This window comes from Amphiura filiformis, chromosome 4 (assembly GCF_039555335.1).
Source record: "Amphiura filiformis chromosome 4, Afil_fr2py, whole genome shotgun sequence".
Lineage (NCBI taxonomy): Eukaryota > Metazoa > Echinodermata > Ophiuroidea > Amphilepidida > Amphiuridae > Amphiura > Amphiura filiformis.
The window spans coordinates 34393293-34416668 of NC_092631.1; the positions used below are offsets into that span (position 1 = coordinate 34393293).

Below are 23376 nucleotides of genomic sequence, written 5' to 3' on the forward strand. Positions count from 1 at the left end.
TGCCTAAGGCTGGCGACCGCAAGCCTTTCATCGATGAATGCTAAATGTTTTTGAGTTAATTTTAAATTTGCATTTATTGTTAAGGTGGATAAAATAGGGAAAGGAAGAAAAGAAGACTAGGAAGAGGAGGAGGAGAAAAGGAGGAGAAGAATACTGAAAGATACGGTTTTATTTTTTAATCTTACATTTGGCAGTTGAGATTATCGGCAGCATTTGTTAGTAACTCTGGTATAATTTGGCTGGTTCTGTCACACATATCAGACGGTGATCTCATCAAAACGACGACTTTAATTCCGAGCTATAAAGAAAGAGAAAAGTTGAATTTCATGACGATTATTATTTTGATCATTGTTCTCTACATTTGTGTATCTTTTTGTTCGACTGTCTTCTTTTATGCTCCTGTACTGGTTGGCAGTGCATGGATGTAGGACATGGTTTTGCCTTTACTTAATTGTTTTGATTATTTTGTGTACGGGTTATTTGTTATCAATTTGCGCCACATACGTTACCCTTTGAATGACTTCTTGCTGAACACTCAACGGAAAGTCGATCCTCATATTAACCTTGAGGGGAAAAAGCAAAGAGAAATTTTTGTACTGGTTTTCTACTGGTTGACGAACATTTCAACCAATGTGTGGATGCAATGGATATTGTATATCATCCGAACGGCAAAATTCTCACCCTACCGAAAAGGATACATTCCTCTACGAACACAATTGAATACATGAATATAAAAGCCACCCAAGTCCATGGAAAGTGATTTTGAGAGAAAAACCTGTGTATCATTTTAATTCCTTCAGTTAGATTTACCTGTTCAATATGATAAGTTTTACGTGCAAATGAGTGGATTAACCTGTATTAGGTATGACGATTAGCATTTCAGGGACTTCGTGGGGTTCATTTTAAATTTTGGACTTGGTGGTTTTTGAATCATATACAAAGACAACAATGTTAGAATGAGATTACCACTAGTAAGATAATACAAAATAAAGCACACAGGTATGTATAATGTTGATAACCATTCTGCCATGTAATATAAACCACACACTTTCCTTTATTAAACCCATTTTTTCAAAAGTCACTCTCTAGCAATGAATGTGTTACAAGTGGACTTTTATACATACTGGATTTCAATCAATGTGTTACAAGACTCAAATTATGGAATAGTGTGATTCTTTCATACATGCTATTTTTCACATGCTCAATAGACACAGAGGATGAATTTGAGTTGTTCTTTCATACATATGACAGCAACGATTTCCCATGCTTAACTCAATTTGGCCAAAGTATGGACTTGGGTGGCTTTTGTATTCATATATTCAATTGTGTATGAAACAAACAACGGTCATAGAGATTTCTACTAAAGGCCAAGATATAATTGTTCGACGTTTTGCAACAAAAAGAAGAGCACTTGAACTAATCGCTTGTGCTGAAAATCGCAGCTGAGAACCGAAAATCACAGCGAAGAATCGAACATCGTTGTGTAAAATCGACTACGCAGAGTCTGTTGTAACGGGAAAATGCACACAAACCCCCCCCCAAAAAAAAACGTTGGATTATAATTACACTGGCCTTTAGGAATATTTCCGTCGGCAGCCGTTCGCAAGTTCGCAACAGCTGGTTTGTTTTTGGCTTTTTCATTCAGCATAAAAAACGCACATATTTACGCACAAACGACTGAACTGAAGCAAATCGTAGATCCATCCTTTGCGCTTATTTTGGTAATGAAATGTTTTACAACAGCACCTTACGCGGGGATAGGACCGACCATCACAAATAACCATAGAGGGGTAAAATTATTCCAAGAGACTCGTATCAATTTTTTACTTGGTTGTTAGGATGAAATAGTTAATTGCTTTCTGGTGAAAATCGCATGGTCGTAGACCATATAGTCCGAATTTTCCAACTTGCGCTATGTAGGGAATGTTTGTACTTATTTTGCTATCACTGGATAGAGGAGATCCATAGCTTTACATTGTTACTAAACATAATTCGCCGTCGAAGTGATGATGGAACGGGATTAATTACCATAGCAATAGGTTAATACAAATTTTGAATAGATCGCCCTGCACTTCAAACTCACGCGGTTCCTATACATAGAACCATAGATGTCAAAGAAATGCTAATCGCAGCTGTAAGATTAGTGTCATTGAAACGAGCGGTATTGTATTCTATTCAATCTATGATTACAGACATACACAGATGATGAGCGCGTCCTGCTTGTAGTGCAGGACGATCTATTCAAAAATTGTATTCATCTATTGCTATGGTAGTTAATCCGATTATTACATAACTTCGACAGCGAATGGTATATGATGTTTTATAATATAAAGAGTAAAACAAAAATAACTATCCCTTTGGATTTGTTTCTATATTTCAAAAAGCATTTCTATGATTGAAAATATTTTTGACATGCATCATCAGACTCATCTAATCCCACAGGTGTCTGGTACATGAGTAATCACACACAAATAGAGAGATTGCTGATTTAAAAAATCACAAAAATGAGTATTCTTTTACAGTATCATGTCTGTATTCTGATCATTATCAGTGATATCATGTCCCGCCTGTCTGATCAGAATAGGGCAATTTTTATCAGGCACTTGCATTATAATCAGGCACTCGGTATCAGGGAAACTTGCGTTATAATCGGGCAACCATTATTGGCAAGTGCACTTGGTTATAATCGAGCACACGGTATCAGGAAAACGTGTATTATAATCGAGTACTTATTATTAACTGATTAAAGAGTTTAACTTCAACACTACACTATTTTTCGCTCACCTGGAACGTTTTCACTAGTTCGACTAGCGTCTTCAGCAGATGGTGATGCTGTGATGATATCTTGTCTACAATCGGGATATCTCTCACTGATGACGTCATATGATTGACAGGATGACGTCATAGGATGTTACGATGTAGCGCCGCCCCCCCCTGGGCATCAGCAAGTTAATGGATGTGCGATGGGCAGTTCGTGTAGTCCGCCTTCGTCTACTACGAGAACTTGAGAAAACATCACTCAAATTAACGCGATTCAGAAATCACTTGCGTTTTAATCTGACTTGTTTTACACACACGTAACGCCTAAATATCTACGTTTACCATCATCTGTAGTGAAGGGTTATCGTGCAGATAACATCATAAAGCGGGCAGAAAGATCGTTACTTAATGAGCGTATTCGTCAGACCAATTTTACATTGGATATTTTGAAGGAAAAACATCGGATTGTTGAGAGTAAACTTCGCGGGGAATTACCGGAAGTTGCGTGGAAGAAAGTGACCGAGTTCATCAACAAGGTCGAAGGTCGCGAAAATCAGGAAGTGAAAACACGTCAAATTCGGAAGCATAAACAGTTGGTTTCGGAGAAGGAAAACGCTGATAATTTGGCTGAAAAAGGTAAAACATCGGATGGTGGTGCTCGCGATAAGTGGGTAGTGAATTTGTCTTCGCGTTCACTAACTGGAGCGGAAGTTTCGCTGTTACAACGAGGATTAAATTACTCTGTAAGTAGTAAAAAATTCCCTGTCAAAGACATCGTGGTTGCTACTGAAACAGCGTGTAAAGACATACCCGGGGATAAAGCAGCTGAACTTCGTGCTCGAGTAGTCAATGTAATCAAGACTACAAAACCCCCGACCAGTAATATCACTAAAGAAGAAAGACTTGCTCTTGATAAGCTTAAAAAAGACACTGAGATTATTATTGTGCCCGGTGACAAAGGCAGGGCCACTTGTGTTATCGACTCGGCTGTTTATGAAGAGAAAGCTAACGCACTTCTTCAGGATGTGAATGTTTATGAACGGCTTAAGAAAGATCCTACGCAGAAGTATCAGACTAAACTCATCAAATTACTTAAAGATCTGAAGGATAAAGGTGCCATTGACTCAAGAACTTATTGGAAATTATATCCTACTGTCTGTGATGTACCGAAATTTTATGGGTTGATAAAATCCATAAAGCCGGTGCCCTGCTTAGACCGATTATATCAAGCATCGGATCGGTCACCTACGAACTTGCGCGGTTTGTGTCAGGGATTATATCTCCTCTTATTGGCAACACTGAACATCACATTACCAACACACAATCCTTCGTGGAGGACATTCGCGATTTGAAATTGGAATCGGATGAGTCACTCGTGTCATTTGATGTATCTGCTCTGTTTACTTCAATCCCCGTAGACAAAACACTTGAAGTTGTCGGTGAGCTATTGAAGAGTGATTCTAGCTGGAAGAAAGACGAGGCTGAAAACCTTGAGCCTGAGCAAGTGTTGGATTGTTTGAGCTTTTGTTTAGACACTTCTTATTGTGTGTTCCGGGACACCTTCTACCTTCAACGATATGGATGTGCGATGGGCAGTTCGTGTAGTCCGCTTTCTGCAGACGCGTACATGGAATACTTTGAGAGTCAGGCATTAACATCAGCCACCCACCCACCGCGTGTTTGGAAAAGATATGTGGATGATACATTCGTGGTCATAAAAACTACTCATATCGAAGATTTCACTGATCATATTAATAACATTGATCCGAACATCAAGTTTACGCGTGAGGAAGAAGAAGACGGCAAACTTCCCTTCCTGGATACCCTGGTCTGTCGTCAACAGGATGGAACTCTGAAAGTTAAAGTGTACCGAAAACCAACACACACAGAGCAGTACCTGAACTTCTCCTCTCACCACCCACTTGAACACAAACTCAGTGTGGTAAGAACGCTACTCCATCGCGCAGAAACGGTTGTCACAGACCCGGTAGATAAGGAGGAGGAGATCGCACATGTGAAAAACGCTCTTAAAAACTGTGGCTATAAAGACTGGACTTTTTTCCGCGGCCAGCCCAAAGAGAAAGACAGTGCTTCTCAGAACCCGGACTCGGAGACGGCCAATAAAGGTTTTGTCACCTTGCCTTACATAGAAGGCCTTTCTGAGAAACTACGCCGAGCGTTTAGGACCGCAGGAGTATCTACCAGCTTCAAACCTCAGAATACGCTTAGGAGTGCTTTAGTAGCCCCTAAAGACAAGACAGAACCCATTAAACAGTCTGGTATTGTGTACGAGATCACTTGCGCTGATTGTGATGCTAGTTATATAGGCGAGTCAGCCAGGAAGCTCGAGAAAAGGATCAGTGAACATAAATCCACCGCTGGCAGCTCCAAATCAGCTGTCAGGGAGCACGTCGTAAGATCAAAAGGACACCAGATTGACTGGGAAAATGTAAAAGTTCTTGAACGGGAGCAAAAGGAATATTCCGTAGAGTTCTGGAAGCAATACACATAAGGACTCAGAAACCAAGACTGAATCGTGACAAAGGTCTAGAAATAGACCCCATCTGGGATAACTTGCTGATGCCCATGGGGGGGCGGCGCTACATCGTAACATCCTATGACGTCATCCTGTCAATCATATGACGTCATCAGTGAGAGATATCCCGATTGTAGACAAGATATCATCACAGCATCACCATCTGCTGAAGACGCTAGTCGAACTAGTGAAAACGTTCCAGGTGAGCGAAAAATAGTGTAGTGTTGAAGTTAAACTCTTTAATCATTTTATCTACCACTACGTATGAATATCCACTCGTTTATTATTAACTGTTTGCAAATTAGTGATTGCCTTAATTTAATGTGTGCTCATTCAAATATGAACTCAAACACGGGTATAAAATTAATGCTGATGATGCATGTTAAAAATCTTTTCAATTGAAGAAATACTTTTTGAAATATAGAGACAAATCCAAACGGGTAGTTATTTTTGTTTTAATTACGAAGTTTTATGGCCACACATACAGTCATACACGTCCCGTATCCCCTCCACACACCAATCACCACACACCCGACAACCCCCACCAACACCCACACACTTACTCACCGTGATGACACCAATTTGCAGCGAAGCTAGGTATGCCAGTAGCCACTCGTAATGGTTTCCACCCCAAATTCCTAGCGTATCTCCTTTCTTTAAACCCAGCTTCAGCAAACCGCCGGCAAACTGCTGACTCTGTTATTAATGTATTTGAAAAAAAAAACGAGAAGTAAAATGTGATTTACTCAATCAGTTTCTGAGAAATTAGGGTTTATGTAAAGTTTATCAGTAATACTAGATTTCTGTCACATTGGATATTGGGTCGTTATGTGAACTATTTATAACTGTCTTTTGGGTACGATTTAATAAGTTCTACGCACGTACCCTTATATGTGAGCGCTCCACGCCCTAAAGTGATATATTAATGGAAGGACATTCTATGATAAAATTAGCCATTCCTAATTTACTGAAACAAGGTTTACCCAATTTAATATTATTTAAAGTTTAATCTCCATTAATACACATCCTCTTCAAAGGGATGTTTTAATGTCAAAGCTAACGAAGACATTAACAAGTCTATTCATATAACGCTGACGAGTTGGCGCCAACTTCTCTCGCTTGAAACTATACAAATCATATCGTGATTTGAAACTGCATAGCGGTAGGGTATTGCAAATGCCGGTATACTTACTTCTTCTTGCATTTGTCTGAAAGTTATTCGTTCTTTATCTGCATAAAATACATACATCTCTTTGTCCGGGTTCTGATTAGCCACTTCGTTGAATCTCTGCCCAATGCTGTTACCAGAAAACGGTGTTTTCTCTGGTACATGGATGTAACTTTTCGTTAGCGTCTGTGACATTGTGACACTAAAATGATTTGAATAAAAAGGAATGCCAACATTTGACATTATGTTTACACTAAAGTGGCAAGTGTCACGGAAAATCGAAAAAATGTACGGAATGTTTTATAATATTGCAATTCTGGTAGTATCAAAATTTATTTTTATGGATTTTTACAACATTTGGTTGCTAAAACGACACGCTTGGTTTTTTTTTTCTGGTAGTATTAAACAATTAATTTATTTTTATGCATTTTTACAACATTTGTTTGCTAAAACGACCCGCTTATTTTTGGTTTTTAATTTAAAATTATATTTTTCACCTTTGGCATACTTCATTGTTCATAGTATTAAAACTATGTTATACCACTAAAATGATTGGAATAAAAACGACCAATCAATCAATCGATCAAACAATCAATCAATCAATCAATCAATCAATCAATCAATCAATCAATCAATCCACAGAGGTATTTCAGCAATGTGTCAACAGTTTATATAGTCTTATTATATAACATATATTTTATAGGCATGTAAAGGGAAAATTGTCTCGTTGCGCGTGTGTAGATGTGTGTGGTTGAATTGGTTAGTGTAAAAAAGCTATTTATTTTTCATTCCATTTTTTTGGCTGGTTAACAAAGGCAATTCGCTGGAATAGTCATTACATCATCACCTTGGTTAAAGACAGCCATGCATACAATTTGAAGTGTTTTGGTTCAAGCAGCTCTCAAGGGCAGTCCCCTGTTTACCATGTTTACACAGTATGACTAATATGGATTTTTGGAAACCAACCAATTGGTAAAAAGAACATGATAAATTCTGACAAAACTTCTTATTTTTAAGACATGATTGCAGAATATCATGATTTATTTAGCTAATTACTATAACTGGATGAGTTTTTAGCTCTTAAAATTGTGTAGTTTTTGAGATAATGCAATTTAGGTGGATGTAAACTTCTTCTGTTCAACACAAAGTCAATAGGAACCATGCATGACTGGGAACATGTCCTTGAACCAAAGTAGGCATACAGGCTGTATTATGACATCACACTATTCCAGTGAATATATCAACTATTAATAGTACGCAATACGACTTTTGGCTTTTTTTGGTGGGTAGGCCTGAGCCGTATATTGCGTAAGTCGTACTCTATTGGCGAATAGCAATCTAAAAAATGACTAACATTCTGAATTTACACAAACAAACAACAATGTTTACTTACACTTTTATACCTCAAACTATAAATAAGGCTTTCGAAAGCAGTCCTTGCTGGAATCTCGAGTCCGGGGATTTCTGATCGTGAACCTGAAATTGGCCACTTTTAGTATCGTTCAGTTGTCAAACTGAACATACTGCAATTACTGAGAAGATAACTTCACGAACTTGGCACTTTATAACATGTATAACATATGTATAAAATGACCTTTGCTTGGTTATTGTTTACATAATACATGATTTGTGATAGAATATAACCTTGATATCAACGTTACGTAGGGTTGTAAAGACTGGCGTAGATTTCTTGTTGATATTGTGGGGTGTGGTTTGCAAGATTGCAAGTACAGTTAATCCAGCTTCTTTTGGCTACAGAATAAGTTTTATATTTCAAATGCGCGCAAAGAGCGTGAAAAATTGCCATATTGAAGCTAAAATGGTGATATAAATTGGCACTCTTTAGGCTAAAATGGCCAAATATGAGGTTGGTTTGTCTAATACTCGCATACAGGTGTCAACATGGGAGATGTCTGTACAAACCACCTCTCCTTAACAAAATATAGGATTTGTCCTACACGCCCCCCCCCCACCCCCGATTTACGTCTATGGCTATGAGCTGCTCCGGAGGCTTAATTTCTTTTTTCAACCATACAGTGCCTCAATACCAATAACCCTACGATTAGGGTTAAGGTTGCCACCTATTTCATCCCCTCGAGGAGCTCCTTCAAACCAGGGAATAGAGGAATATTAATGTTCGACAGAATTGGATCATATTAAAATTAGGGTCAAGTTTTAGGAAATGCTCTTATCAAATGTGTAGAAACTGGCTGTTTATCCCAAAATAGATTACTTTTGCTTAATTCCCTGATTATCAGGCTAGCCCCCTGCATACTATGTTCTCATAAGCTATTATACATGTTTCATAGCCTCCCGGGATGAAACTCAATTTTTTTTTTTATTATTAAATCTAATGTCCTATATGCAAAAATGATAATATACAACACATTTTGTAATAGAGGTTGGGCATATGACGTATCATCCCGTAAATATGGCGGACTATTCAAATGCATTCAACAAAAGCATGATTGTATCTACCGCGACAGTTCGCCTCACACACATAACAAATGCACTACGATCAAATAGGGTTGATGACAACCTTTGATTGAATGGTCTGCACTGCGCCACGATTACGGGGAAGGAAAGCGGTTCAAATCCTTTGTTTGGAGCCAATCGATAAAAGCAAGCAGGGCCTCTATAGTCCACCCAAACTCTCGTATGTTTCTGTTTATGGCCATAGTTTTGCAATTTGTTATTGAAACATGCAAATAAAATCTAATGAATGACACCTTTTAAAATCTAATTTTCAATAAGAAAACTCATATTTCTCCATGGATAGGCAATGATTTATTTAGAACATTTACTACCACAAACAATATTTTTCCTTGACGGCGATAATGTTTTAGATTAATGTGAAAAAGAAGTAGAAGAAAAACACCAAAACCCATAATGAATGACAGTTTTTAATAACTCATCAAATTGTTATGATCATATATTGCATTTATTTTCAGTAAGATTATTATTTAGTGGATATGAAATGCAGTGGGTTTTTTTAAAAGAAGATTCGTTTTCCTTTATGGCCGTACTCATGGCTAATTATTCGGATTATCTTTCATCAGTAAAGCAGTCAAGCTACAAAACTCAAAACGTGTACGAAAGCTGTCTTATTATAAAATGGAATGAATTATTCAATCTTATTTGGTTCTTGACTTAAGGCTACATGCTCTTTTTGGTTGAAATTTTGGCGGGAAATAATCCCGCCAAAACATTAAAGTAATATTTTCCCACAACTAAATATCATAGTCAGGAAATTAATGATGCATCTGGTAGCTTAGATCATAACTTTCATTATACTTAGTTGCAATTATCCCAGAAAATTCTTGATTTGTTTTTACAGAGTCTTGAATTGTCGATGTTTTTGATCAAAAAACATCACTCGGTGTATTTTGAAACTCGAGGCATTAAATCTTCTCAAATTAGCCCCAAATCATAATTTATTATATGCACGTGTAGCAAACACCAATGGGAATAATTGGACGTTGTTTGCGGAGCCTAAATTTGGTTTGATTTTATTTCACAATAATTCTAAGGTGAGAATTTTGACCTGACATTTCCTTTTTGGATTTCAAATTTAAATTCATCATTGATATGTGATATTTTGAATAAATAAAGAGTACGCTTACCTTTCTGCAACCCTTCCCGATATCATTAAGCATCTGCTGATAACCAACATTTTAGAAAACAGTCCCTTCCTATCATTTTTGAACAAAATATGGTTCAAAAATGCGTACACTGCGCGTATAAACTGGCACAGCGAGGTAATGAAGTGAGCTATTTACGGTGGGGTATCTATTGTAAGCTATTAGGGTAGGCCTATAGTATATCTTCCCGCAAGTAACAGGGTGTGTCAAGCAGGGCGGTACATTCAAACGCTATTGTCTGGATCATTGAGTATCGATTGCGCACGTATACATGCAACACGGATGTGTGTGGTCCTCCCCAGGTTTTGACATGAATTACAAATGACGTCGTAAATGACCCAGCGTTTTCATTTTATTATTACTAAATTAATCGTCGTTTATCACGAGTGCTAAGAGTCGTACCAGTTAAATTCATCAAAATTAATTTGTATTAAATGAAAAACAAACAGACACGTAGAGTCATATGTCTTTCTATGACCGTATTCCTACCACAATCTGATTTTCAATACACTAGAAACGTGTTGATATGTATATCTTTGAAAATCGCCGAATGTTAACCACAGTCACCGTGGCACAGTAGGCATCTTTAGCATTCATAGTGCAATTGGCAGTGGTTCGAATCCCGGTGAAAATTTTAGTATTTTTACTAATGCGCTGTGCCGTTTTTCAAACACGCCCCTGAATGAAACTGATGGGCAAGTACCCTTAAAAAAGGCACTTTCGCAATTTAGAAAAGTTGCAACAGCGCTTGCTCAGACATCGATCGAAGGGAGATAAACAGAACAAATCTCCCCCATTGACAGCCATGTGAATGAACTGCGACTCAAAGGGAATCCTCCGTGATTTTTCGTGTCTTTTACAAGATTAGCTATTTGAAACAATCACGTTAAAATACTTTGCTAATATATGCAAGTATTGAGGAGACATCTGGACCAAAGAATGTAAGAAGGTTTTTAAAATCATCGTGAGCATAGGAACCGTTGTTTGGAAATTCGTGCAATTTTAAAAATGACAAATTACGAATTGACCATGGGGGTAAGAAGCGTTCCGAATGTCCTGCGCGCGTCCTACGCATCATGAAGAAGCTGCTACGTCCGGTAATACAGCACGCAATTTATCTTCGTGTGTTTATAGTGGAAATATCTCGCACCAATATCCTTCGGTTGAGAAGGATATCGATGTGCGGTACATACAAATACGGCTAGTGTTTATAGTGAGTAAGTTTCCGGATAATATCTGATCGGATAGAAATTATACAGCAATGTACCGCACATGTGCTCCCACTATAAACACGCTGCATGTGAAATACTTTTGCCGAAATTTATTTCAATCCAATAATAAACAATCTGTTTTATAATTATTAACTTATATCTAGTGTTATACATTTGTCTTGACAATTTCTCAGTTGATCGCCCTTCCACTTTTAGATTACTTATATTCACAGAGAGACCTATAATCCAAGTATTGTTTTAGCTTGCTGAGCAATCTTCGTTCTGTCAAACTGAAAAAAACCGTACAAATAGAAAATAATCATTTTACTCAAACTATTGTGTTCCACTTGAGGGTCTATATAAACATATAATATTTTCTTACTATCGGCTGTGATTGATAATAATGCAAACACGTTCAATTTCTTTACCCCAACCAATTTCAGAATTGAACAATTAATTGTGTATTCGCACGGAACAGCCAAAGACAGTCGATCAATATACGTTAAGTATAAAGAGTCTAATAATTTACTTACTTTACCCGTCTCCGTTGTTGGAAATGCATCCTCCACAAAGAGAATGTACTTTGGAACAAGAAAATCGGATACCTAAACAAAAGAAGATTATAAAAATAATTATCTTTTGTAATGCGATCAAGCAAAATCAGTCGGAACTCGGAAATATTAAATTTTCAGTTTCTTAAAAGTAAAAAGCATTTATAAAGCTACATTTTGCAGAAAACCCCATTGACATTGAACAACCAGTTCAAAAGATATGAGTTTCCAAAACAATAAAAAACAAAGGGAAATATTTCCTTTGTTTGGCTATATCTCAAAATCAATATTTCCGAGTTTTGATTGATCGCGTCACATTTTAAACATCCTGCTCTATTCTTAAATCAGGGGATTCACAGCATGCGCACATATCTAGTTTTAGTGTTTATATTTGTTTCAGTATACTTTTTCTAACTCTGACCCACCTTGCCTCTGCAAAATTCCTTCAACTCATTTGAGGTAACTTTGGAAGAATGATGAAGTCTTTGAAAAAAAATGAAACAAAAAGAAAAACAAAAACAATCAAAACTATTGATATACCATGAACATTTTACTATTGATATCTATACTCTTGAGTATAAAGTTGTTTAGAAATGTGGTAACCAGAAAAAGACGACAGGGTAAAAACAAAAGGGTAATCATGCATTTTTCCAGGCGGCGAGTGGCATGATAGAGCCGGCAACTTGTGAAACCGCCTGGCCGTATGGGATTTTCCATATACTCGGTTAGTTTTGTGGGGTTTATTATCGAACCCCAACGGTTTTAGCTTGTATTTATATTATTTATTAACATAGGCCTATTTGTTTGTGATATTTCAAGCGTTTTAAAATTTCAAAATAATCCCATTCAATTACACGGTTGACGATGGAAATTTACTGAATTTAGAGAATGCACTGCGACCACCACTAGCATTTTTCATTGGTTTAAATGATGTATAATAAACACGATTAAGCCAGTTTAAACGTCTTTTTTACCTGATACAGGCGCACACTTCTTCAGACGTCCGTCCATCAGGAACTCCAACAACCTAATTAAATATCGACATAATAACAACTGTATGGAAGCTAAAATTTGGTCAAAACATTCATGATTTGCGTGGGTGTGTGGGTGTGTGTGGGGGGGGATTGCAGGGGCGTAGCCAGCTTTCTTGGTCAGTGGGGGCAAAATTAATTTCAAGGGCACAGCTGAAAAAAATCATCCCAGCAATCACCAAAACGTTTTAAAAACGTTTTAAATAAGTTATATTTTGGCTTTTGGTTTAGGTAAAAACGTTTAATAACATTAAAATGTCGGGTTATATAAAGGTCATGATAACGTTTTAAAACGTTTTGTATGAAAACACACTACAACACTATTGTGTTAATACTTAAATAACATTATGTTAAAATATTTGAACCCAGCAAACACAGAAATGTTCTAAAAAATTTTTTTTTTTTTCAAAACCTTTTAATAACATTTAAATGTCGGGTTATATAAAGGTCATGAAAACGTTTTTAGAACGTTATTAAAAATATTTTGGGCAAACATTTTTAGCAAAATATTTTTTCAACCCCAAAATAACATTTTGTTTAGAATGTTTTAAATCAAGTTTTCAAGAATGTTTTTGCAATGTTATTAAAACGTTTTTATACCCTTTATATAACCCGACATTTTCTTTAAAACATTTTCTTTAAAACTTTTTTGTTTGTTTAGATTATCAAAAAATGTTTTTTAAGGTTATGAAAACGTTTCATACTCTTAATATACCCTTTATATAACCCGATATTTAAACGTTTTCTGACAACCTTTTATAACCTTTTGCCAATGATGTCGAAAACGTTTTGTGTTTACTGGGATGTAATGTTTGTTTTTTAGAGAGACTGTATATGTCTTCAGCTTCCAAAAAAGGCTTTATTGGGACGATGTAGCGCGCAAAAATTGTGTACTTTACACTATTTTGGCCCACGATCGGGGTGAATTTTGGAAAATTGGGTCCTTTAATTGCCCCCCCCCCACCCGCTGTCTACGCTACTGGGGATTGTTATAAAACGGTTTGAAATTCAGGACGAGGAGGGAATTGTGGGAGTTTATAGCCAACAAGTAACAAAATGGTAATTTTGAATTACTTTTAGCCAGGGTTACTAAATTATTTATTACAATTTACATTACTATAGGCAGTTCGGTTATATATATAAATGCGCTTTTATAAATGCGCACTTCACCAAATGGCCAGCGCCATATTTGCATTACATCACTGTCAATCACTGAAATGACGACCATTGAGGGAGTGGCTATAGTTGTGACCTTGTTTCGTGGCTAGCACTGGCAATGAACATTGGCTGGAGGTTCGATGCTATAAATTTGCAAGGATAAATCATGGATATCGAAGGATCATGATTATTGCACAACACCCCCCCCCCCCGTACAAACATAACTAATTTTTATTTATTATTTATTTATTTATTTATTTATTTATTTATTTATTTATTTATTTATTTATTTATCTATATCTATTTATTTATTTATTTATTTTTTATTTTTTATTACTTATGTACATAGGCGACGAAAAAATAAAACCCTGTTCTAAGGGCCCGACCGACCCAGATTTTGAACAAATTGAGAAATAGAAAAAATATTTTTCGATACAAATAAATGTTTTTTATTTTCTCAAATTGCAAATTATTTACAGATTTTGGTGATTTTTTGGGTTATTTCAACAACAAAAAACCGACCGACCGACCCCACTTGAAAGGTCCGTCCGCCCGTAGAACAGAGTTTCTTTTTTTCTTAGCCTTACTTATAATTTTATAAATATTATTTGTTCCCCCTTTCGGCTAGGCAAAACCCACCCTTCCCCCTTTTACACTCATAAATTAATTGGTTTTTTTGCTAAGTTTCCCCTTCCGTGTAAAGTAAAACTTTATAAGCTGTTTGAACCAAACTGAACAAAATTGACGTATACAATTACAATATATAATACCATGACAATAATACGACAAATTGTCATATAACGTATGAGCGTGATGTATAGTATACGAGTCTTCCTCAACATCTTCCAGCCGGGATGATTAGCTCATGTACAGTCATCTACGTATTTACTTTGTACGTCAAAGGGTGCACATATTACCGATTTAGCATGGGGGATACAAAAAGGTGCTTAAAAACACATTTTGAATTTGTTTTTTGTCCATTTTGATGTTTAATTGAATGTGAGCGAGCGAATGAGTAAGTTGGGGTTGAGGAGGTCGGGCGGGGACATCTAGCCTTTTAAGTTCGAGAGGGTCATTATTTCGAAAAGGGCTAAAGTTATATAGTTTCGTCAATTTACGTTAAAATTAGAGTTAAAATTAGGGTCCGGGTTATGTTCAGTGACGGCACTACGGGTGGGGGGGTGGAAATACTGATCTTGACTCTCAAATAAATAAATCCATGACCCATCCCTCCCGAAGAAAATGACAGCCCCTAAGTTCCCTATCATCACGTGCAAAAATTATCAAAAAATATCATCGGCAGCTACTCAGTTGTGACCTTAATGCCAGTAAGAATCACATTTCGGCATCAATATGGCCAATTGCCACGCCCATTTAGCACGGAAATACTGAAATACAAGTTTTTAAATCAGCTATATCTAGCTTTTTCGTCATCAATTTTTTTTGTCCGTAATGGAAAATCTAAATAAAGAGTGTATGTTTCGCTCAAATCCCTTTGCAATCAATGCCACTATTTTGCAAAAACAATTTTCCTTGTAACCTGTAATTTTCGCCTATACTTTTGCGTGTGGAATTTGTGTACATCCGGGTACCTTACATCGTTGAACACGGTATGGCGACTTGTAGATGTCACGTGCGCATTTATAAAAGCGCATTTATATAAATACCCGAAGTCCACTGATAGGAGGTATAACGTTAGGCTTAGTCGCCATGATTTACGCAAAGAGACGACCACCAGATTTTACTATAAACTGCCCCTATTATAACCTGTAACATGCCTGACGCGATACGCTGAGAGCGGGCAGCGACAATGACAAAAAAGGCAGTTTATAGTTATGTGATGTTCATCAGTATGCAACTTCTTACCATGACATTACTGACTGCAGGATGTTCGTCTAAGACTTTTTCCAAATTACCAGGCGCTATGTTGATCCCTTCTTTGATGATGCGTTCCTGAATGAAGAAAAGATTCAATGACCTATACACACACCTACCAACATACACCCCCTACACACCCCTATACATAATTATCATAGCATTTCTAATGCGGTTAAAAAAAACAAGGCGCAATACAAACTACTACCCAATAACAAACTACTGAACAATTTGTTTGTAAAGATGGCAAAAGAACGGGCCTCTGATGGGAAGCGGGAGGTTGTTCCAAAGCCTAAAAAGTTGGTCCTGTTCCCGCAAAATCCTATGCAATTGTTTGTTTTAGGGATATACAGTTTAGTATCATGTCATTGGATGAATTAATGTTACGTGTGGAATGAGTATTGAGTGTCATTGGATATTGTGTTATTTGGCCAAAAATTAAAATTGTTATAAATTTGTGCAGACGGTGCATGATAATTATTTCAAAACATCATATTTTATTAATCTAAAAGAAAATGTTGCCGTAAAGTTAGGTGAACAAAATCACAATGTGAGGGACGGACAACACAGTACAAATTTAAAAATAAAGCTTTAAATAACAACAAGAGTTCCTGTAGCTTATTGTTTTTTGAAAATTAACAACAATACATTTACAATTAAGATGAATAAAGATGTGTTCCTGTTAAAGAAGGGTGGTCGTTGAAGTTGACACTGTAAAATAATCACAAAATTGATCATAAAAAGTTTTTTTCTCGTAAAGGTTCTTGAAAAATAACAACAACACATGCCCTATCTATTGACATTGATGGCCATGATGACCAGGTATCATGATATGCAGTTACAATAATTAAAAACATTTCAGTCTAAAGTTATGCAGGTTTAATTACAAAAGTGTGACCTATTTTAAAGAAATTAACAAAATTAATAACTAATAACTAAATTAATAACAAATTTCAAAATGGAGTCACATTTTTTCCGTCCCTCACACAGAAATTTCCTTCCCTAACGTTAAGTTTATGTACCTTTTTAGAACAACTAGAAGTACATTTCGGCTGTTTCTTGTATTGATATGATGGAGACAACATTCAAATTACATATTATACAGGGTGTCCCAGAAAAAATTACCGAGTAAATAATTACCGAGTAACTAATTTGAACCCAAGTCGAGAAATAGACACCAGATTCAAAAAAATTAAAATGTAGCGCATAGCCTATTTGATTGTGCATCACATAGGAACATTTTATTTGATTCGGTTGACTGGTTGCGAAGAAATGAACGATTACATAATGCCCGCATCAATGGAGTTCATTCCAAGTTTGATGAACAGGTGCTTTTTTCGTATTCGCTCACCGCATCCTAAAGTTTGTGTATCTCATTAAATTTAGTCAACATAATCCGACGGTGTTATGCTTTCACTGAGGATGAATAACAGTTTGTCCGAGAAAACTTTGATTTCTGCAATTGGAAGCTTTCCAAGTTAATTCTTTAGGTTGTGCAAATATGACATGTTTTAACTTTCCAAAGAACATTTGAGCCAAGAATGACAATGATCAAGTGCTTTACGTGTGATTTTTGATACCATGCAACATTAATGTTGAAGTTTTAAAAGATTTAAACTTTGCACCACAATTTCTAAGAACTATTCCAAAAACATTAATGTGTGTGAGAAATGGTTTAAGCCAGCAGGAATTCTTTATGCAATAATTCTCTATGCAACATTTATATCAACGTTAACGAAACGTACTTAGCATCATCTTACATACAAGCTTTCATTTTTAATATCGTGCAGATTTTTAACTTTAAACAAAACCTATTTAAACATTTTGCAAGAAACAGATTGTTTCAAAAGAACGAAAAGGATTCCACCGAACAAAATATGAAGCGCACTAGTGCACATTGTGTTGAATGATCTTTCTTTTAAACTTGGAATGAAGTGAATTGACGCATGCGTTATGTAATCGCTCATTTCTTCGCAATCAGTCAACTGATTCCAGTAAAACTAGCGCATAAGATGCAGAATAAGATGGGCTACACGCTGATTTTTAGATTTTTGGATTTTGATGTCTGTTTCTCGACTTACGTCCAAATTCATTCGCCCCGTATTTTTTTCTGGGACACCCTGTATGTTACAAGTGCAATTCAGACCAAAAGTTTCAATAGAAAAAATAAAGATGTCAATCTATTGATGTCCGTCCCTCATAAGTCAAAATGCGATATTACGACAAAAATACATGTGACACCTTTAAGGGGGTACTACACCCCTGGCCAATTTTGTGCCTATTTTTGCATTTTCTCAAATATTATAGGCCATTGGGGACAAGTAAGATATGTATATTATAGGGGCAAGGATTACAACTACTGCACTGGAAATTTTATTTCAGCACAGACAACAGTTGTGGAGTTACAGTCAAAAATGAGGGAAAACAAATATTTGATCAATAAATCAATAACTACTTGCTGTGAGTTGCTGAATTTTCAGTACAGTAGTTGTAGTCCTTGCCCCTATAATATACATATCTTACTTGTCACCAATATGCTATAATTTTTGAGAAAATTGCAAAAATAGGCAATAAAATTGACCAGGGTGTAGTACCCCTTAACTCATTTAGCGTAGATGTTCATGTTATTAAGAGTCATATACCCTTTCAGTTTAATTGAATGAAAATACTCCTTAACTTTTCAGTAAATCTAGTTATCTATTGCTTTCCATCCCTCACGCGAGGGACGGATTCCGATCACACTCTATTGTACAATGTTGCATGGAATGGCATTTGATGAAAGATATTGTGTCCTTGTGCATTACCGCTTTTCTTCCGACAACCCGAAGGTACCCATTTTCATCTAACGTTCCCAGGTCCCTAAAAATGGAAATGAATAAACATGAACAGAATTGGAATTATCTTTAGTGGATACATTGGAGAATGAAAACAAAATACATCAAAAGCAACTTTTATGAGCTTGTGGAATTAAGGGGACCCCTTAATTATTAATTATGAATTTTGACACAGTTTGAGCTTGAAATACTTTTTACAAAATCAACTTTTAAGCACCATCAAATTCGCTGTGGTATATCATCTACATGACTCATTTGTTACACACAATCATTGATATTATTATTATTATGTGACAGTGAGTTCATGCAGGCGATTTCAGGTCCTGCTATGTTTTCCTTTTTAACACTTGCAATTTGTATTGTAAGCAAGAAAATATTCAAGCGTCGATTACAAAAATCTGATAATGAGTTATGTGAAAAAATATAACACATAACTGACGTCGTGACTCGAACCGAAACTTGTCCCGTTGACGGCCATATAAAACCCTGTATTATTCATCTTACCCTGTGTGGTACCATCCATTCGGTTTCTTAGCTGCTTTTGTCTTCTCTTCTTCTCCCCAGTAATATAAAAATAAACACGGACCTCTAACGCAGATTTCTCCAATCTCATTGATTGGTAGGATCTGTCCATCATCGCCAATAATCTTCACCTGTTTATGGTATGGTTATAATCATTTAGGTCTCTTGTATTAAAACAATCAACAAAATTTGAAATGTATTTTTTACCGAAAATATTTAAATGTTTTACCATTAGACCATCAAGAAATGAGCTGAGAGGAACGTGATTTAATAAATGAGTGAATGTTCTTAGTCATCTAGTAGTTTCAAACAGAGTTTTAGAATTAAATCTAATACGGGAACTTACTTTTTGCAACTATTGCGACGTTGCGTCTGGAACCACCAGACTTCATCAGGCAACTGACCAGTCCAACGGGTCAGTTGCCTGATGAAGTCTGGTGGTTCCAGACGCAACGTCGCAATAGTTGCAAAAAGTAAGTTCCCGTATTAGATTTAATTCCAAAAATTAACGTGATTTAACCCCACAACATATTTTCGGAGCCTTTTTGTTTTAATTTTCGACCCATGCGTGGCCATTATTGACCACACCCCAACGTTTTGACTCTAATTCAAGAACGGTATGTCGCAGGTAGGTTAAACGCTATTTCTTCTAAAGAATACCTTTGTATTTGAGCAAACATTTATGGTCCTATAGCACAAATCTTGTGCTATAGGACCATAAATGGAAGCTTAAAAAGTTCTTTTTTGTAGAGTCCTGGGGGATGCGGGTTAACCCGCCGTATGTACTGACTAGAACGTTAATATTTACTTACATATACCTTAAACATTCACCTAATGGTGCACTTGAGCTCCCGTGCCTTGGGGCAAATTTCATGTGCAAATAGAGAGCTCCCTTCTCTGAAATCCCAACAAGAATTAAGGTTCCATGCCCTTGCTTGCTGGTGGGAATTTTACGGGAGGCACTTTTAGGTTGTGCTTAAAATTCCACTTATGTCAAGGGAGCCCATAGCGCCATTAGGCCAACCTTTGCGGTAATAATGAACAAAATGGTTTTGTTTAACTTGCCTCCGAACCATCAAAAGGAGCGTACGCAGGGCTATGTAGAATTTCAAGTGGATCTTTGGGCGATTGCAGGAATCCAAATCCCTCTGTACCCCCGTACCCTAGCTACACAAAAATAATTAAGCAAGTGAACAACAAAAAGGAAAAACAAAAAACAATTGTTATGAATAAATTCTTTTCATGTTGTTCCTTGGACAAAACCAAGAATCCCTTTTGTAAGTTTCATTGCACAAGTTGTATGATGACAGGACCGTCGACCGTATAGACAGGATAGGATTCACATGTGCGGTATTTCCAAAAAGGGTTATTTTTATCCCCCCAAAAAATCGGTTCACGTTATTTAAAAAAAATAGAATATGTTTATTTTGTTCTTACAAATCTGGACCTTAATATATGGCATATTTTATCAATGAAGAAACCGCGGTCCTTGGTGTTTTTTAGCCAGAAAGAAGCTTCCGGGCGGCGACACAGGAGGGGCTTACATAATACCTAGTGTTTACATAATGCCTGCCCTCCCCTCACCTCGTTTCCCCATTCAGAAAAAAAGTGTACTGTTTCGTAATTATTTGAAGGCATAATGACCATAGTTTACAGAATGCCTCCAAAACGCAAGTTAGCCTGCAACCTGACTTATACCTTTTACTTCGTGCTGACATAGCAAACTCGACTCGACTTAATGAACCAATTTGGTTATCGATGGTACTTTATACGCATTTGGACATCAATTATCATCATGTATGAATAGTTGTGGGAATTAACATACCAATAAATGTTTGGTGAACTTTGTAGCTCTTTGGCGTAACGAATGAGGAATGATGCTGCCAACAGCCATACCTGTGATTGAAATGTACCGAAATATTTATCAACAAAATAACCAAGAGTGACCATTCAACCTGTCTCAGTGAGGATTAGCAGGAGCGGAAACAGAAATCTGGTGTCACAGGGGTGGTACTTATGAGGGAGGACCTGTACAAAAATCACCTATTCTTATGTTGCTACCTTTACTATATCGCACTACTTGCTTTGCCTTCGCATCCCTCAATAGTGATTAGACCTATACCACCAGCAGTAAGCATAATGTGGTGATCTTCTCTCTCCTCTCTCTCCTTCCCTCCATCACATTATCTGCCTGACTCTCTCTTTCTCCCACCAATTCTATTTACTATGGTTACGTGCCTATCAATAGAGGCCGTCAGCGTGACGTCATATGCCGCCATCTTGTGGGTACACGCTGTGATGGTCGTTCGATCTCCATGCGTGAGCAGCAAAATCACCGCGTTGAGGTGCGATAACAGCTGCGTGGCAAGCTGCGCCATGCGCGTAGTGTCCGACGCATGAACACACAGATCATTTGTACCCACAAGATGGCGAAAGGCTGACGGCCTCTATTAACATGTTATTAGTAAGATTCAATACTTACCAGTTTCAAAAGATGAAAAATCATAATCGTCAAAGTTTGGCAAATTCAAAATGTCGTTCAAATGATGAATGAGCATGATGGATCCAGTAACTCTATAATAAACATGATAAAGAAAAAATAATCGTAATGATGAATCCCAGATAATTAGAAACGAGTTCTTTCGTATTATACTGATTATAGAGGGTGGGGTTATCGATTTGTTTGCGGTGCAATCACGTTTTTGGCATTGTCGCTGTCCGCCCTCGGCGAATCGCTTAGGGCGCTTGACGGGTTATATAGTGACGGTTTATAGTAAGCTGATCTTTGTTATTATGCAGAAATCACGACGATATGATATGAAACCCCTTTATACATTGTTAGAGTTTTAACATTGTATAATGGGGCTTCACATCTTAAAAGACATTTCTGTTCCCATGCACTACATTCGTACATATCATATTTAGCAGAGTAATATATATATATAGTATATACTAATTGCTAGGCTACGGTGGTTTTTCAACAGCACCCCCATGACTTGAGTTATCGGCAGACGCGTCTACGTACACTTATCGACGCGGCATGCCGTTGATCAGTGATGCCATGTGACACACCAACGCCGCGATTAAGACGGTAATAATAATATTAGCATGATTAGGGCTACTCGTCATGCTCGTTGCATGTTGATATACTACAACAACCCAAAATACGGTAAAATTTGGTCAGAAGTAGCATGTTTTTTAAAGTGCTACATACTTTGAAAAAGAGTTACCATTAAATTGTTTACACGATTATGTAGACAAAGTATGATAATGATAATTTTCTTACTAATTGTGAAGAATACAAAATGTAACAGCATTACAAAGATGAGGCGACTTTCCAACCCGGCTTTCCAACGTCCTCACCTTTCATCCTGGATAACATTTGCCAATAGTTGTGCATCGTAAGTCGGACCCACAATGATAGTAGTATCTCCTTTAATCATGGGTGTTAATGCTCCCACCTGTGCACTGCCTCCCCCAAATGACATGATCACGGCATACCTGCATGACTGAATATAAAGATATTTGTATGGGGGTACTTCAATATGAAATGAATAGGTGTAGGGCTGACATTTTGCTCTCACCGAATGGCCCCTTACTGTTCAAACAATATGAAGGCCATGCGGTGAGAGCAAAATGTAAACAAATTATAGAGTCAATGAAAGAGAGACGGACTTTAATTTGAACCTAAATTGTGGGGCATTGGGTGAGAAAATCACTTGGGTCATTGAATGAAAGCCAAAACAGCACATAGAAGGCTCGAACATTGAATATCTGATCTAAATGGCTTAAAAAGGTTTCAAACGTGATTATTATTTACAACTAAGTAACAGTGATAAGGGAATACTGCTGCTTAAATTGAAAAATAAGGGCCTTTGGGCTAGTCTTTGTCAAAGACGACTCATGATTCATATGGGAGCGGCGATCTATCCTGGCGGCGATCTTCAAACTACTGATTGTATTACAAATACCATTGTGGTGGGTAAATAACCCACGGACCCTTCAGTAAGGCTACCTTTAGATGACAGATCGAATGGAAAGCAAAGGGTACTAGGGAGACAGATCACGTGTCCAAACAAATGAGGTCTT

At 36.9% G+C, this 23376-nt stretch overlaps 1 protein-coding gene across 1 annotated transcript; it reads left to right on the forward strand.

Annotated features, from left to right (window-relative positions):
• Window positions 1-2412: 2412 nt before the first annotated feature.
• LOC140150153 (uncharacterized) lies at window positions 2413-5272 on the forward strand. The gene is made up of 3 exons (XM_072172156.1): window positions 2413-2449; window positions 3115-3873; window positions 4179-5272. The coding sequence occupies exons 1-3, from the start codon at window positions 2413-2415 to the stop codon at window positions 5270-5272; spliced, it is 1890 nt and encodes a 629-aa protein (XP_072028257.1).
• The last annotated feature ends 18104 nt before the right edge of the window (window positions 5273-23376 follow it).

Bases quoted from the DNA above. Each gene is read 5' to 3' on its own strand.
- LOC140150153 (XM_072172156.1), top strand. From the start codon at position 2,413: ATGCATCATCAGACTCATCTAATCCCACAGGTGTCTG. The intron at 2,450-3,114 runs GTACATGAGTAA...CATCATCTGTAG, and splicing joins TCTAATCCCACAGGTGTCTG to TGAAGGGTTATCGTGCAGAT. The intron at 3,874-4,178 runs GTGCCATTGACT...CAATCCCCGTAG, and splicing joins TAAAGATCTGAAGGATAAAG to ACAAAACACTTGAAGTTGTC.